The sequence below is a fragment of the Eucyclogobius newberryi genome, unplaced genomic scaffold, assembly GCF_026437365.1.
Source record: "Eucyclogobius newberryi isolate DKJ021-1_F unplaced genomic scaffold, fEucNew1.0.hap1 SCAF_12, whole genome shotgun sequence".
In the NCBI taxonomy this organism is placed as follows: domain Eukaryota; kingdom Metazoa; phylum Chordata; class Actinopteri; order Gobiiformes; family Gobiidae; genus Eucyclogobius; species Eucyclogobius newberryi.
This window is the reverse complement of record NW_027315746.1, coordinates 5054153-5070810: the sequence shown is the minus strand read 5'-3', so window position 1 is coordinate 5070810 and position 16658 is coordinate 5054153. Positions and strand designations below refer to the sequence as shown.

General features: G+C 48.7%; 4 protein-coding genes across 6 annotated transcripts in view; all 4 read left to right on the top strand.

Moving 5' to 3' along the window:
- The first annotated feature begins 454 nt into the window (after positions 1-454).
- LOC140355971 (uncharacterized) lies at positions 455-2514 on the top strand. 3 transcript variants are annotated; one of them, XM_072440643.1, is made up of 2 exons: positions 455-890; positions 1730-2514. In XM_072440643.1, exons 1-2 carry the CDS (start codon positions 590-592, stop codon positions 2239-2241), a joined length of 813 nt encoding a protein of 270 aa, XP_072296744.1. In that variant the 5' UTR covers positions 455-589; the 3' UTR covers positions 2242-2514. The 3 variants fall into 3 exon arrangements, with proteins under 3 accessions (XP_072296744.1, XP_072296743.1, XP_072296742.1); XM_072440642.1 differs by having other exon boundaries at positions 1727-2514; XM_072440641.1 differs by having other exon boundaries at positions 1724-2514.
- Positions 2515-5005: 2491 nt separating this feature from the next.
- LOC140355972 (uncharacterized) lies at positions 5006-6588 on the top strand. The gene is made up of 2 exons (XM_072440644.1): positions 5006-5439; positions 5880-6588. The coding sequence occupies exons 1-2, from the start codon at positions 5139-5141 to the stop codon at positions 6389-6391; spliced, it is 813 nt and encodes a 270-aa protein (XP_072296745.1). The 5' UTR covers positions 5006-5138; the 3' UTR covers positions 6392-6588.
- Positions 6589-9195: 2607 nt separating this feature from the next.
- LOC140355970 (uncharacterized) lies at positions 9196-12106 on the top strand. The gene is made up of 2 exons (XM_072440639.1): positions 9196-9614; positions 11419-12106. Exons 1-2 carry the CDS (start codon positions 9308-9310, stop codon positions 11991-11993), a joined length of 882 nt encoding a protein of 293 aa, XP_072296740.1. The 5' UTR covers positions 9196-9307; the 3' UTR covers positions 11994-12106.
- Positions 12107-14013: 1907 nt separating this feature from the next.
- Positions 14014-16658, top strand: part of LOC140355770 (uncharacterized) — a 28658-nt gene continuing 26013 nt past the window's right edge. The window contains exon 1 of the mRNA XM_072440423.1: positions 14014-14287. Coding sequence (XP_072296524.1) covers positions 14047-14287 — 241 coding nt within the window. The 5' untranslated portion in view covers positions 14014-14046. The remainder of the gene's footprint in view (positions 14288-16658) is intronic.

The window sequence follows — 16658 nt, the reverse complement described above, 5'->3', positions numbered from 1 at the left end:
CTTACCCAGTGTACCATTAGGTTGTTTTGACAGTTTTTCAGACAGTTATTTTGGTCATTTTAAACCTAAATATTACAGTTGTAACAATTGAGTCCCATCTTGTTGCAAAATGTAAATAATGTAACGTAAAAAATCTACATTTACAGACATTTTTTTATTGGGCCAATTTAGCCGGAAGCCTGAGGGCCAAGTCACCAAAGAAAGTCATAATTTAAATAACAAACATTTTGATGTTAAACACACATAAAGGTGGTGGCTCTTCAAAACTGTCAAATGTTTAATGATTCACTTCATGGGCCTGTCATCTGTGGAGCTACATGTCTGTGCCACACGGTGGCGCTACATGTCTGTGCCACACGGTGGCGCTACATGTCTGTGCCACACGGTGGCGCCATCACAAAACTTGACTCTCGTCTGTTCATGAAGAAGTCTCTTTCCGGAAGAAAACAAAAACCGCAGACTTGTGGGTCAAAGAAGCTCCATTGATTTTTCCCATATTTGGAGGTTTAGTTACTTTGTATTTTATTTCGTCCACCTTTATTCACCAGGAAGAGGGACCTGGCCACGGCTCGTTTAGTCCGAGAGCAGCATGTCTTTCCCGGCGTCGTTCGGCTCGCAGCTCACGGCCGTCATGGAGGCTCTGCTGAAGGCGGTGGTGGCTGAAGTGACTGCGGTGGTGGAGGATCGTGTCGTGGAGCTGAGGCTGGAGCTCCGGGACAGAGACCGGGAGATACGGGAGAAGCAGCGGGAGATCGAGCAGCGCGACCGGCACATACTGGATCTGCGAGCCGCCGTGGAGGAGCTCAGAGGCCGGGAGGAGGCGGCTGTGAGCCCCGGGGAGGAGAGACCGGAGCAGACCGAGAGCTGCTCCCAACAAGTGTGGACCAAAGGTGAGGGACACGGGGCACATGACGGGGATTTAACACTCACTAGTGCAACGGGTTATTTCTATTACACACGGAGCATTTGTCAATATATTATGCACATTATTGTGACTGTGAAGGCTTCTGGATATACAATATTCAGGATTAAAGTGCGTTATTGTTTAAGATCTGCTGCTGTATTTTCATATTAAAGGTATTTTAATGTGTTTTAGAGTCTATATAGTCCAGAGAATCATGATCAAAATATGATCATGACTGACTAATAAAGGTTTTCACAATTATTTGTTGCAGCTTCTCTAATTTTTGTGCTGTAAAAAAGTTGGTATTCCCTCTTATTTTTTAAACTTCCTTCACAAGTTGCAACTTAACAGAAGTAAAACTACCATAACAATTAAAATGTCATGTTTTCAGAAAGAAATAAGGCTTTTTATGTTTGAAAACGGACAAAATTGCACATAATTGGGACATATAAATCCGTAAAAAAAGCCAGCGCCAGGTTTAAATGTCGACATATTAGAAACAAAAACAGGATTTGGCTTTTGAGTTAGATCTAGTTTGACTCAAAACCCAAAATATCCCGACAACTTCTTATTCAAAACTTTAATAAATCGAGCTTGGAATTAGATATGAAGAAGTCCTTCTGAGGTCTCGGTTGTCTTTGTTGAATTGCAATTCCCTCAAGTCGGTCGTTAAGAGTTAATTTATAATCATGTAATCAAATCGAGCACAAAAATTGAACCGAATAGATGGTGATATCATTCATCAACAAGCAAATCTTCACATTTAAACAACACAGGCATTTGAATTTATAGTTTAACATGAATATACTTGTTTTTCAGAAGAAGAAGAAGAAGAAGAAGAAGAAGATGCGGAGTGCTTAATGAAATGGGAGACGGATTTTCTTCGTCCTCCACCGTCTCTCCTGCCAGCTCCTCTGTCCTCTCCTGCTGATCATACTGCTCCTGCTGCTGCTGCTCCTCCTGCTGCTGCCCCTCCTCCTGCTCCTCCTTCTCCTGCTCCTGTGCCTGGCTGCTCACACGACAAGAGCAGCATCGACGGCAGTTTTCATGCGTACAGTTCTCCGGAAACGGAGGACTTCTCTCAGCTCCCACATGCGGATCTGGCGTTCGACTCGCCGGGGAGCGTGAGCCGAGCGCTCTTCCACTCCATCACCCAACAGTTCAGCGGATTCCGGTGCGACCAGTGCGGGAAGACGTTCACGGGGAAGAAGCGGCTCCTCACGCACCAGAGCGTCCACACGGGCGCCCGGCCGTACATCTGTCTGAAGTGTGGCAAGCGCTTCACCCGCAGCGACAGCCTCGTGCGCCACCAGAAACTAGACTCGTGCTGCAAGTAAACAACGCCCTCGTCGGGGGTTTCAGCTCCAGGGATCATTGGACTGGACTGTTGCCACCGGCGACCGCGCTGGTCATTGGGTTGTTTTCACTCAGACGTCACGGTCAGTCCAGCCAGAGGACACTTAGGCAAAACAGACAGATGTAAAAAGTCACATTTTAGCAGAATGATGGACGATTGTGTTTAATAAAGATGAAATGGAAGCGCTGGTTTGTGAGGAACGTCACGTCTGGGCCAATCCACATCAAACATTGACATTTAAAGTGTAGATGAAACTGTAAACAGCTTTTATATTATTTTGGTAATAAAAAATGTAACAATTGTACAATTTGAGTCGTTTATTGAAAGGTTTTTGTGGATCTCCATGGCGATGAGCAGTCACACAGGACTCTTGCTTCATTCTTCTTTATTGTCCAGGTAACAATTATAACGATCAAAATACAACAATTATGTCATTGAATAGTAAATTAGGCGTTGCCGCGGCTCTAACAGTCACAACAGGAGCCAAAAGTCATTATTTTATCACAAGTTATGATTTAAAACCTTTTAGGAGCGTGTTTACCAAAGAGCACCTTCTGCCAGCGTTTCAGGAGCATTTTCCTTCCATAATAACAACACTTTTGGCCAAATGAAAAGGTCCTTTTCACGACACCGAGCGGCGAGTTCCGGTTGCCTTAAAACTGCAGAGCTCCACTTCCTGCTCCGATCATTCCTTAAAATGAAATACATCAATAATAAATAAACACAAAGAGTAATAATCACGTTAAACGCTTCACCTGGAGTTAGGGTTGCCAACCGTCCCGGATTGCCCGTCCCGAATTATGGGCGACTTTGATTTGTCCCGTCCGGGACAGCTCCAGTCCCGTGTTTCAATCACAGCCTCGCCGGCCAACGCTGCAAACGCGCTACACAGACATTTACCACGCGCCTCTGAAGCTCCACTTCCTGGAATTACCGTGACAGACGTGCGTCTCAGCCAATCAGCGCGCAGCAGTCGAACAGCGGCTGCTGCGCTGATCCGAGGTCAGATTGAATTAAAATCCCTGTCCTGTCCTCGCTCTCTGATGCCACCGCCAGCTCAAGATCAAGTATTATTCATATCCAGAGAGGGAAACAGAAGGTAAAGCGTGTTTAAACCGAGGCGAACGATTTTGACTTTGTTAATTTAAAATTCTTATTTATGCCCCACACATAACCTCATAGGTTTGGGGCAGTATTTCTCAAACTAAGAATGATTTGCTTCTGTCATTTACTGCAGGGTCAGAGGAGGTCCATGAAACAGACAGAGACACAGACAACTGAGGACAACACAGTCAAGAAGACAATACAGTGTAAGAAACAACAGAAACAGGCCAGGAGAGCATCACCAACACAATTTTATGTAGGAGAGAAAAACTGAAGACTAAAATGTTTTTTAAAAGCTTAAATGTCAGAGTTATAATAAAATGTTAAAGGTGGTATGGACGATTTTTTTCAGCAAATTTTTTATCATATTTCCTCGTGGCGTGGAGAAATCATTTGTCCTGCCACGTATCAATCATAAAACACACCTACCGTTCACCTGCAGCCGCGTCAGGCTCGTCCCCACGTTTCCGCGTGCCTAAGCGCATGGATCTATCAGTTCGAGCTGACGCAGAAGTGGACAGAAATCTACGGGAGACGAGCGATGTGATGCGCTCCGTTGCGCTAATAAACAAACGCACGTGTGTGTTGTATCGTTCCGCACGGGGGAGTGCGCATGCGCACTTCCGCCTGCGTTCTCAAATCGCCGAAAAATCGTCCATACCACCTTTAATGTATAACTTACATAAATGTCTGTCTTTTTCCCCCTCAATATGATATGGCCTCATGTACTGCTCAGAACTGGGATAAATTAGTTTGACAATGGTTTAGGCCTAAAGCTTTTCAGTGTCTGCGGCATATGGTTATAATCTAATGCTAACATGACATTTGAGAGAAAATTGTAATAATTGTCTTCACTATTCCCATGAACAATACATCCAAGCAAGTACAGTAGTGGTTTGCCAAAGATACACTGAAATTAGTAGGTTTATGGTATGGCTAATGAAACCTTGCTAGTTCCATTATTGTTGGTCAGCTGTTGGCGCGCGCGCCTGAAGAAAGTGTCCCTCATTTGTGGTTGAGGTAGTTGGCGACACTACCTGAAGACGTGTTTATAAAAGCAAGTGCTTTTCACGCTAAGCTAATGCTAACATACAATAAATGTAATAAATCATGTTAAAATAACACCACAAACTGAACGGACCTGATTAAATACCTTATATGAACTTAAAAAAAAAAAAAAAAGATTAAAGCTTTATTAGACATGTTTTATATTTAAGCTAACGTACGTTAGCCTTTAGCTGTGAGACAAGAACACGTCTCCTCCAGTGACATATTTACACGGGCCGTGTCTGAACCTGCTGCAGCGACAATTACACCAGGAACTCTCTGTTTAATTCAGCTTTATATTTGATTAGGTTCAGCAAAACTTGACTGATTCCCACAGAAAATGAACTGAACAAGAATTGAAGATCTGCACTTTTACTGCAACAGGAACTATAGAAAATAACCTATAGTCAAGACAAGAAGCTATAGCGAAGAGAACCTATAGTGGATTAAAAGGATCTGCAGGCTACACTTTTCCGTTACATGTCTGTGCCACACGGTGGCGCTACATGTCTGTGCCACACGGTGGCGCCATCACAAAACTTGACTCTCGTCTGTTCATGAAGAAGTCTCTTTCCGGAAGAAAACAAAAACCGCAGACTTGTGGGTCAAAGAAGCTCCATTGATTTTTCCCATATTTGGAGGTTTAGTTACTTTGTATTTTATTTCGTCCACCTTTATTCACCAGGAAGAGGGACCTGGCCACGGCTCGTTTAGTCCGAGAGCAGCATGTCTTTCCCGGCGTCGTTCGGCTCGCAGCTCACGGCCGTCATGGAGGCTCTGCTGAAGGCGGTGGTGGCTGAAGTGACCGCGCTGGTGGAGGACGGAGCCGTGGAGCTGAGGCTGGAGCTCCGGGACAGAGACCGAGAGATACGGGAGAAGCAGCGGGAGATCGAGCAGCGCGACCGGCACATACTGGATCTGCGAGCCGCCGTGGAGGAGCTCAGAGGCCGGGAGGAGGCGGCTGTGAGCCCCGGGGAGGAGAGACCGGAGCAGACCGAGAGCTGCTCCCAACAAGTGTGGACCAAAGGTGAGGGACACGGGGGGAGCAGCGTTCTGTCCTTCTGGTGGTGCAGCGGTCAAGATTATTTGGTTATCTACAATCGTAATTATTCAGGTCAATCTGGACAATTTTAGACGCCAAATTAAACATTTTGTGTAGAATAATCAGTTTTAAATGTTAATAATGTCTTTCTGTTTGATTATGACATATTTAACTTTATTTTGTCTTTCAGAAAGTAACATTTCTGTAAAGTCGGACACAAACTTGAGGAACAGTCACGGGAATGAAAGAAAATTCAATATTTCACTGTAGTTTGGTCCCAGCCTCAGTAATGGCCGTGAACAATCGCAAAGTTGTGATGTTTTTCTCGCCGTAATCGTGACGTTTAAATGCGACTTCGCCGGTGCGGAACAAACCGTCAATTTAGTCCCGACCGCCTCTGATCTCGATGTGTTTGTTGTGTTCAGAAAATGACCCGGAGCCGGTGGTGAAGTGCGAGCCGATCGAGGAGCTGACCGACCCGCGCCGGTCTCTCTGGCCTCCGCCCCCGCTGCCCGCCGCCGCCCGCCCGTACGACGAGAGCGGCGCCGAGCACGCGCACAGGCCGAGCGCGTACGGCTGCGAGAAGACGGAAGACTTCGCTCATCTGGACGCGGCCGACCTGCACCTGGACTCGCTCCAGCACTTCTACGCGCAGCTCCCGGCGTTTTCGCTCATGCCCGGCCTGTCCCGAGCGCGAGACGACGGCGACGCGGGCCACGCCAAGAGGCTGAGCTGCGGCGGCGGCTTCCGGTGCGACCAGTGCGGGAAGACGTTCACGGTGAAGTGGCGGCTCGTAAGTCACCAGAGCGTGCACACCGGTGCCAAGCCGTTCAGCTGCGCCAAGTGCGGCGCCCGCTTTTCCCGCAGAGACAGTTGTGTGCGGCACGAGAAGAAAGCCTGCTGCAAGGACGGCCTACTGCTGATGCAAGAGAGATGACCAACGCCAACGCCGGCCTACTGCTGATGCAAGAGAGATGACCAACGCCAACGCCGGCCTACTGCTGATGCAAGAGAGATGACCAACGCCAACGCCGGCCTACTGCTGATGCAAGAGAGATGACCAACGCCAGCCTACTGCTGATGCAAGAGAGATGACCAATGCCGGCCTACTGCTGATGCAAGAGAGATGACCAACGCCAGCCTACTGCTGATGCAAGAGAGATGACCAACGCCAGCCTACTGCTGATGCAAGAGAGATGACCAATGCCAGCCTACTGCTGATGCAAGAGAGATGACCAATGCCGGCCTACTGCTGATGCAAGAGAGATGACCAATGCCGGCCTACTGCTGATGCAAGAGAGATGACCAACGCCGGCCTACTGCTGATGCAAGAGAGATGACCAACGCCGGCCTACTGCTGATGCAAGAGAGATGACCAGCGGCGCGACATTATCTCCACTTAACTATAACTTTGCTCGTTTTAAGCTTTAAGTGTCGATGTTTTTGTTTAAGTTAAAGACTGAAAGATGCTGGATTTTCATGTTGCGATTGCGAAGACATTTTCACACATTCAGAGAAAACTGATAATTGAATCCATGCAGTTCAAAACATGCTCGTTAAAGATCCCATATCATGCTATTTTTCCTGTTTCGTAGTCTACACTAAGTGTATATTTGAAAATAAGGGTTGTGCAACACCCATAACATAATAGTTATCAAATATCACCCATATCTTGGACCCCAAGACAAACCCGGAAATGCAGACGGCTTAGTTTGAGATTCACCCCCACCCTTGCGAAGAGCGATCTGCCTCCCCCGCCCAACCCGTGACGTAGTCTCAGTGAGAGAGCGCGTTCCCCGCCCACCCCGTGATGTAGTCTCAGTGCGAGCGAGCGCTCCCCGCCCACCCCGTGATGTAGTCTCAGTGAGAGAGCGCGTTCCCCGCCCACCCCGTGATGTAGTCTCAGTGCGAGCGAGCGCTCCCCGCCCACCCCGTGATGTAGTCTCAGTGAGAGAGCGCGTTCCCCGCCCACCCCGTGATGTAGTCTCAGCAAGAGAGCGCGTTCCCCGCCCACCCCGTGATGTAGTCTCAGCGAGAGAGCGCGTTCCCCGCCCACCCCGTGATGTAGTCTCAGCGAGAGAGCGCGTTCCCCGCCCACCCCGTGATGTAGTCTCAGCGAGAGAGCGCGTTGCCCGCCCACCCCGTGATGTAGTCTCAGCGAGAGAGCGCGTTCCCCGCCCACCCCGTGATGTAGTCTCAGCAAGAGAGCGCGTTCCCCGCCCACCCCGTGACGTAGTCTCAGCGAGAGAGCGCGTTCCCCGCCCACCCCGTGATGTAGTCTCAGCGAGAGAGCGCGTTCCCCGCCCACCCCGTGATGTAGTCTCAGCAAGAGAGCGCGTTCCCCGCCCACCCCGTGATGTAGTCTCAGCGAGAGAGCGCGTTGCCCGCCCACCCCGTGATGTAGTCTCAGCGAGAGAGAGCGCGTTCCCCGCCCACCCCGTGATGTAGTCTCAGCGAGAGAGCGCGTTCCCCGCCCACCCCGTGACGTAGTCTCAGTGAGAGAGCGCGTTGCCCGCCCACCCCGTGATGTAGTCTCAGCGAGAGCGAGCGTTCCCCGCCCACCCCGTGATGTAGTCTCAGCGAGAGCGAGCGTTCCCCGCCCACCCCGTGATGTAGTCTCAGCGAGAGAGCGCGTTCCCCGCCCACCCCGTGATGTAGTCTCAGCGAGAGAGAGCGCGTTCCCCGCCCACCCCGTGACGTAGTCTCAGCGAGAGAGCGCGTTCCCCGCCCACCCCGTGATGTAGTCTCAGCAAGAGAGCGCGTTCCCCGCCCACCCCGTGATGTAGTCTCAGCGAGAGCGAGCGTTCCCCGCCCACCCCGTGATGTAGTCTCAGCGAGAGAGCGCGTTGCCCGCCCACCCCGTGATGTAGTCTCAGCGAGAGAGCGCGTTCCCCGCCCACCCCGTGATGTAGTCTCAGCGAGAGCGAGCGTTCCCCGCCCACCCCGTGATGTAGTCTCAGCGAGAGCGAGCGTTCCCCGCCCACCCCGTGATGTAGTCTCAGCGTGGAGACGGTGGGAATGTAAACAGAGGCCGAGCCGTCGCTACACAGGGGCACACGGGAATGCAGTGGTTATAACGCGTTGCTGTGTCGGCCCCATCCGTCTGCAGATCTGAGGAGGAGGATATAGACTGTTCTCTCGCTAAAAACTGCAGGAATCAATCAAAAAACACTTTGGGCACTTGAGGCACCAATAGCACTGTAAGAAGGTTAAAAGCTCTGAAAAGTCCATTTTGCATGATATGGGACCTTTAAAGTTGAGATAGACTTACATTATATTTGTTGCCATACGATTATTGTCAAGGAGAAGGAATTCCCTGGCATAGTTGAAATACAATACATTTCTTTGAATTATTGAAACCGTTTGAAGAGAAAGAGTCTGAATATGTTCATGAGGTGTTTTGCATTTAAATAAGTTCCATAAAACTTCCCAAACGTATCTGCAACCTCTTATTTGTTGTATATTGACTCCGATCAAAAGTACACACGTCACAACTTGAAATTAAGTGAAATGCTATTTTTATACGTGGAATTAAACTCAATTATTTTTTATTATGAAACATGTAAAGTTGCAAATTCTTTTTTAAAAAAGCGTGCATATTATTTACCTTTTGTCATACGATAATGTGTGATATATATTTCTTATATGACTGAAACGAAATAAAGACGCACTTCCTCAAGCCGACACGTGTCCACAGTCTCCAGCAGGTGGCGCCCTTCTCCTGTGGCTGTGTGACCGCAGAAGAAGTGGACACCGGAAGTAAACAAAACCCCAAAAAGCGTCAGCGAAGAAAGTGACAAAAGGAGCTCGGTTTTCCCCCGTGTTTGGAGGCTCGTTTAGTCCCGAGAACAGCATGTCTTTCCCGGCGTCGTTCGGCTCGCAGCTCACGGCCGTCATGGAGGCTCTGCTGAAGGCGGTGGTGGCTGAAGTGACCGCGCTGGTGGAGGACGGAGCCGTGGAGCTGAGGCTGGAGCTCCGGGAGCGAGACCGGGAGATAAGGGAGAAGCAGCGGGAGATCGAACAGCGCGACCGGGACATACTGGAGCTGCGGGCCGCCGTGGAGGAGCTCAGAGGCCGCGACGAGGCGGCTGTGAGCCCCGGGGAGGAGGAGAGATCGCCGGAGCAGACCGAGAGCTGCTCCCAACAAGTGTGGACCAAGGGTGAGGGACACGGCGCCTGGGTCAAGATGCTCCAGGGACAGTTTTAATTATCAATACACTACTTCTACTACTACTACTTCTACTACTACTAGTACTACTACCACTACTACTACTACTTGTACTGCAAAATCAATCGTCAACGATATGGCTCAGTTTTGTTTGAAAGGTCAACAGCCAATCCACTGTCAGTGTGGAGCTCAACAGGGACCGCCCACCGGAAGTAAAATTCCCATTAACCAGATATTTTTTAATAGAAATTTATCATACACATTTTTTTATTTATTATATGACTAGTATGTTTAAGACTAATCGGCAGTGTGAGGTAGCTAAACGCCACAAGAACTATATTCATCCATCCATCCATTTTCTTCCTCTTTATCCGGGGCCAGGTCGCGGGGGCAGCAGTCTAAGCAGGGACTCCCAGACTTCCCCCTTCCCAGACACTTCCTCCAACTGCTCCGGGGGGATCCCGAGGCGTTCCCAGGCCAGCCGATAGACATAGTCTCTCCAGCGTGTCCTGGGTCTTCCCCGGGGCCTCTTCCCGGTGGGACATGCCCGGAACACCTCTGGAGGCCTCCGGAACAGACCGGACCTCAGCTGGAGGAGCAGCGGCTCTACTCCGAGCTCCCCCCGTGTGGTGTAGCTGCTCTCCCTATCTCTAAGGGAGCGCCCAGCCACACGGCGGAGGAAACTCATTTCGACCGCTTGTATCTGCGATCTTGTTCTTTCGGTCACTACCCAAAGCTCATTACCATAGGTGAGGGTAGGAACGTAGACCGACCGGTAAATAGAGAGCTTTGCCTTTCGGCTCAGCTCCTTCTTCACCACAACGGTCCGATGCAGCGACTGCATCACTGCAGCCGCTGCACCGATCCAACTGTCAATCTCACGCTCCATCCTTCCCTCACTCGTGAACAAGACCCGACATACTTGAACTCCTCCACTTGGGGCAAGGACTCCCCACCCACCTGAAGACAAGAACTATAGTTTTATTTTATTTATTTATGTTTCTAACACTTTATTAAAACTATATACTAAGTTTTAAATGTGTGTGTATTTTGGTGTTATGGAAATTCTGGTTCGCCTCCGTCATATGTCTTTAGTTTAAACTTAATATTACAATGTTTTTAAAAAATTCTAGAGTTTTTCCTCTAGATTTTCAATGGTAAATTTACTTCCGGAACCATCTGAGGAAAACGGTCCTGTCTGGAGCGAACGTAGGTCGTCTCCGTCTGTTGTTTACACTAAAGATACACTCTGTAACTTTTCTATAAGAGAGTCTGCCACCTGCTGGTCTCCACGAGTCAGATCGGTGGAGAAGTGACCATTTTCACTGTAAGAATGAATGTTTTAAGCAATAAAAGCAACCAATATTTGCTTATTAAAAAACAAACTTGGTTATTAAACCTGAAAAAGTAAATGAAGTGCTGTGTTTACAGCTTTGTTAAGAGTTTGCAGTGAAATGATTTTGTAGAAAAGTTTGTGGCAATTGCAAACCATATAATTTGTGGGAAATTATAAAAATCATCTCTAAAATACCGACAGAAAACTAAATCTGTTTATGGAAAAATCCTAAAAAAAATCTCTTCTCTGTGTTTCATTTTAATTTAATTTGAAAGTATTTTAGTTTAATTTCAATATTTTTCTCTCATTGTCTCACTTTATTTTTTATCTTTCTTTTTTCCCCCCAAAATAAAATAAATAACAACAAACACACCGGTCCATCTCTCGTACCGTGGAATGTTCCCTGTGAAGTGATAATAACAGACGAGCCGCGTTGTAAAAACATCCTCTTCCGTTTCAGAGGAGGATTCTGATCCGGTGGTGAAGCGCGAGCCGGACGAAGACTTCACCCCAGAAGCCGAACCGGACCTCCACTCGTGTCTGTGGCCCCCGTCCCCGTTGCCCGCCGCCGGCTCCACCGCCGACACGAACGCTTCCGCCGCCCTCGCCGCTCCCGCCGACACCTGTGCGTACGAAGCCGGCGGCGCAGCACAAAACTACCACGCGTATTACTCCGAAGCTGGAGAAGACTTCTCTCCGTCCGATCAGGCCGACCTCTCGCTTGACTCGCTTCTGAACGAGAACCAGGAGCAGTTCCTCTCGCAGAAGCCCGGGTTCTACCAGTTCCCCGTCGCGCAGATCCGGCCCTGCAACGGACTCGCCAGGAGGAGGTCCCTGAGCGGCAAGACGCTGGGCCCCGGCGAGCTCCGGTGCGACCTCCGGTGCGACCAGTGCGGTAAGACGTTCACCGCCAAGAAGCGCCTGATGAGCCACCAGAGCGTCCACACCGGGGCCAAGCCGTTCAGCTGCAGGATGTGCGGCAAGGTGTTCTCCCGGCAGGACAACTGCGTGCGGCACGAGAAGTCGCACAGGTAGTCGCGGCAACGGGCTCCGTCCGCGGCGACCGAGACGAACTCGCAAACCGGGGACGAAACGGAAGCGCTTTTGTCACTTCCGCGACCGGCGACTGAACGAAAAGACTCAAAAGACAGGCACGAAGAGGTTTTACGTTGTGGGTTAAAGCCGCTGCGATTTTTACCGTCTTTTTTTTTAAAAAAACGTGCAAAGCAGAACTACCGTATTTTCCACACTACAAGGCGCGCTCAAAAGCTTTCAATCCGGTGCGTCTTGTGTATGAAAAATGATTGAAAATAGACCATTCATTGACAGTGCGGTTTATAATCCAGTGCGCCTTATAGTGCGGAAAATACGGTAGATTATTTTAAAGCGTATGGCTGTGGTCCAAACGTATTCCTCACTGTCCGGACACATTTATTATTCACCGCAACAAGTTTATATTTGGATGGATTAAGGGTGGACTAAACCTGGAACTAGAGGTTTATATTCAGACGGTATGTATGCAGAAACCATGTCTTTTAAATGTGTTTGTTCAGGTTTATGTGTTCAACTTTTCCCGCCAGAACCTCCAAAATGACCACAAAAACGACCCGAAACCTCCACAGAAAAAATACACTGATTTCTGTAATAATTTCGACTTTCAAACCATTTTATTATCAGGTTTGATTGTATTTATTCCCGTAGTTTATTGCATTATCTGACCCAATTTCACACAAAAAAAGAGCTTGATAACAGTGTCGTAATAACTTCCTGTTGAGCTCACCCCGCGACCCGCACTTTGGGAACCACTGCATCAGACTGAGATCTAAAACTGCAGAAACATGACTTTAAACCTCCTCATTAACGACATAAAGATCGCCCCGAAACGACAACGTCAGCAGAGGACAATAAACCCCTCCCCCTGCTGTAAACACATGGTGACGGGTGTCGGCCCAAAGTCCTCCCCCAGGGCCGCGTCGGACCAGTTTCTTCCCCAAAAAATGAAGTAAAAGTGACTGAAAAAAGGCGACAGGACGAAACGTTGTAATACGGTCGTGTCCGAATGCGACGTAAACAAAGACGTAAACAAACATCAGACTTCGAGAATAATAACGGTTTTGTGAAAAGTGTAACTATTGTAACGTGTGAGTCATTTCCCGTGTGGGTCACAAAAAAAAAACACACTGTTTTTTAAATGTGTTGTAATAATGTCATATTTTCCTTTTTTCGTGATTATGTTTTAAGCTTTTGATTTATTCATATTTTGTCTTTTTAAAATAATGATAATAGTTCTGAGTAATATTCCCGTTATGCGTTATGTTAAAATGTAAAAAGTGTATTTCTGGGAATAAATGTGATCGATATTTTGTGATGAATGTGTGAATGTGATGCTTTGATGCTGATGTATTTAAACAAAAGATCTGCAAAATATAAAAAAATTAAGCATAATTATATGAAGTTATTTTACCCAAATCCACTAAAGCGATTTTTAGTAATAATACAGTTTTATTTAGGTTATAATTGACTTTGTATTTCAGTACTGTTCAAATCCTCTTTAATAGTTTTTTTTTACACTAAACAGCCAAACAAAACTCGATGTAAAAGTATTCCAAGTTTCCTTCTGTGATTTATTCAGAAAACAACACTTTTATTTGGTCATGTTATGGTAAAACACGTGACAAAGTACATTTTAATCCCACATATACGAACTGAAAACACACGTCTCATAATTCCACAGCGTAAACCAGGATAAACCGTAAACCGCTCTGACATAATAAGAAAGGCCCTGCGCCACGTCCCCGCAGTTACGGTAATTACATCACTTCCGTAAAACGAGACGTCTTTTCTATTATTTTGTCGATTGTTGCCAATTAGCCGCCGCTAGCTCCGCGCGACGCGCTCCAGAGCTGAGCCTGGGTGTTTCCGAGCGGCCAGCGCGGCACGTGTCGCTCCTTTCGCCGCCTCGAGGCTTCGCTTTGCGGCGACGCTTCTTGGGACTCGTGCGTAAAAAAGTTCTGCCGCCGCCGCCGCGCGCGCCCCGGCTCCGCTCGCTAGTTTTGTTCCCCGCGTCCGTGTCTGGCCGACCGGAGCCATGATGTTGAGCAGCGGCGCGATCCGGACGCGCATCGGGACCATCGTGGAGTCGCTGTGCCGCACCGCCGTCACCGAGATCTCCAAGATCGTGGAGGACGGGATGATGGTGCTGCGCCTGGAGACGTGCTACCGGGAGAGCGAGATCAAGCGGCTGAAGGGGGACATCGCGCGGCTCCAGGCGGAGCTGAGAGCGGCGCAGGAGGCGGGGGCCACGCCGAGGAGGGAGCACGGAGCACGGGGTGAGGCACGGGGGGCTAGGGAGGCACGGGGGGCGAGGGGGGCGAGGGAGGCACGGGGGGCTAGGGAGGCACGGGGGCTAGGGAGGCACGGGGGGTGAGGGAGGTGAGGGTGGCACTAGGTGAGGCAGGGAAAACAGGAGGCACGGGAGGTGAGGGGGGTACGGGGGTTGAGGCACGTGAGGTCAGGGAGGCGAGGGGGGGACGGGAGGCCCGGGAGGTGGGGGAGACAGGCGGCACGGGAGTCTGGGAATGGACCGGCATGTTGGCCTCGCCTTAAAAAATCTGTGCAAAATCAGTGTCAATGTTTCCAAATTATTCATGAATATTTAGCACAAACTGCAGAGTAAGTGTTCTTAGTGTGAGTCACGGGTCATGACCCGGACCGGGGCCAAACTGTTGCCGGATCGCTGCCATCCCCACCCTCCCTAATGTTCCCCGGACCCTCCCTAATGTTCTCCGGACCCTCTAATGTTCTCCGGACCCTCTAATGTTCTCCGGACCCTCTAATGTTCCCGGACCCTCCACCCTCAGAAGTGTAGAGAAGGAGGAACGTGTCCCTCAAACTGGAGCTCACCTCGAGCCCCGATCAAAGGTGGAACCGGGTCTTTGTAGGTCTCAAGTCTTTGGGGTCACGCGGGGTCATGTCGGGGTCCCAAGTCCCCAAAAAAGAATATCCCGATGTTTTTTTTGCGTTTGGCAGTTGAAGAAAGCATCAGGAATGTGTTGTGTCGGTAAGCGTCTTAATGAGGCTCAAATGTCGCAAAAGAGCAAGAATATCACTTCATCTTTACGCCAGAATCCAGGTCCAGATGATGCAGCAGAATCTTTGTCTACGATGAGTATTACAAGTGTTTATACCGAGTCGAGTATAACGTCAAATCAAGTCGAGTCCCAAGTCTTGGTCGGTTTGATCAAGTCCAGGCTCAAATCGTCAAAAATAATGAAGTCGTTGCACGTCCACAACTCTGGAAAGAAACACGCAAAAAGTACAAAAAAAACGGGGTAAAATGACGGATCAGATGAAGACGAAACCCGTCTCTCACAGGAAGTATCGCACTTCTTCATGACTTGAGACGAGGGCAGCGCGACATCCCGTAAAGCGTCCAGCTCCTCACAATCTCGCCGTTATCGTCATCTCGACATTTAGCGGCGCGAGACGTGTCGTCATCGTTTTGGGAAATGTAGAATGCGGAGTGTACGAAGTCTACGACGACTAAAACGAGCGGGAACGTGCGGCGTAAAGTGACATTTTTGCACCTTTTCTGCGGTTCGTCTCGTCGTCCATCACATTTTGAACCTCGGCGAGACGTTTACTGGCATATTTTTGGCCCGTTCAAGAGAAAACGACTGTTCCGAAACTGGCAGAACTGGCACCTTCTGGAGGAACCGTGGCTAGTTCCGGTGACTGGCCCTGGTTTTTGGTTTTTGCTTGTTCGTTCGGACGCTCTCGAGACCCCCGTTTAGACCCGGATAATCACGCATCTGGAGGTATTCTCTGAGCGCTGGTGTGTTCGAGGACCAGCGGAGGTTTTTGTGGGGGGAGGGGAAGCAGCTATGATTAGGGCAAGGCTTTTACGGCGACCGGAATAACCCCCTCTGGCCTTTCGTGCCACGCCCCTACGACGGACGTGCCAAATACGGCTTTCGTCACTGGTTAAAGAGTTTGCGGCGCATGAGATCGATCGTAAGATGTCGAGTTTGTGTCGAGCAAACGTCAAACTTTGGAGAAAACTACCGTGTGGATCGGCGCGATGTATCGAAAAAGTATCGGCTGACGCGATAATCGATGTTGCGGCGAGTGAAACGTCGCAATAACATCACAGTCCTCCATCTGTTAGAAAATGTCTGTATTTATTCATTGTAACGCTAGAAAAAAAGAACGATTTTATTCAAAATTTTCCTCATTAACTGCGGACGAATCGCGCCCGACGCAGAATTTGAGCGCGTGTACATCAGAAAGACAAACGCACCGGACGTGCGTTCTCGACGCGCCGGACTCATTTTATTGAACTGGTTAAGTGTTGTTTGCACAACTAATGTTATGGCGCTTCTGCTGCTCCTAAAATGTGTTTTGAGTGTCTAATGTTTAATGAGATTACAATGTTTCTGACGTTACCTTTGAATTTTGCACGTAAAAATGCGATTAATCGTGATTAATCAGGGAAATAATGCGATTAAAAATTGTAATCGTTGCCCAGCCCTACAAACTTCTTCTTCTTCTTCTTCTTCTTCTTCTTCTTCTTCTTCTTCTTCTTCTTCTTCTTCTTCTTCTTCTTCTTCTTCTTCTTCTTCTTCTTCTTCTTCTTCTTCTTCTTCTTCTTCTTCTTCTTCTTCTTCTTCTTCTTCTTCTTCTTCTTCTTCTTCCTCTTCT

Coding starts and splice junctions, on each gene's coding strand:
- LOC140355971 (XM_072440641.1), top strand. CDS start 590: ATGTCTTTCCCGGCGTCGTTCGGCTCGCAGCTCACGGCCGTCATGGAG. Junction 891..1,723: donor CCAACAAGTGTGGACCAAAG/GTGAGGGACACG, acceptor CTTGTTTTTCAG/AAGAAGAAGAAGAAGAAGAA.
- LOC140355972 (XM_072440644.1), top strand. CDS start 5,139: ATGTCTTTCCCGGCGTCGTTCGGCTCGCAGCTCACGGCCGTCATGGAG. Junction 5,440..5,879: donor CCAACAAGTGTGGACCAAAG/GTGAGGGACACG, acceptor TGTTGTGTTCAG/AAAATGACCCGGAGCCGGTG.
- LOC140355970 (XM_072440639.1), top strand. CDS start 9,308: ATGTCTTTCCCGGCGTCGTTCGGCTCGCAGCTCACGGCCGTCATGGAG. Junction 9,615..11,418: donor CCAACAAGTGTGGACCAAGG/GTGAGGGACACG, acceptor CTTCCGTTTCAG/AGGAGGATTCTGATCCGGTG.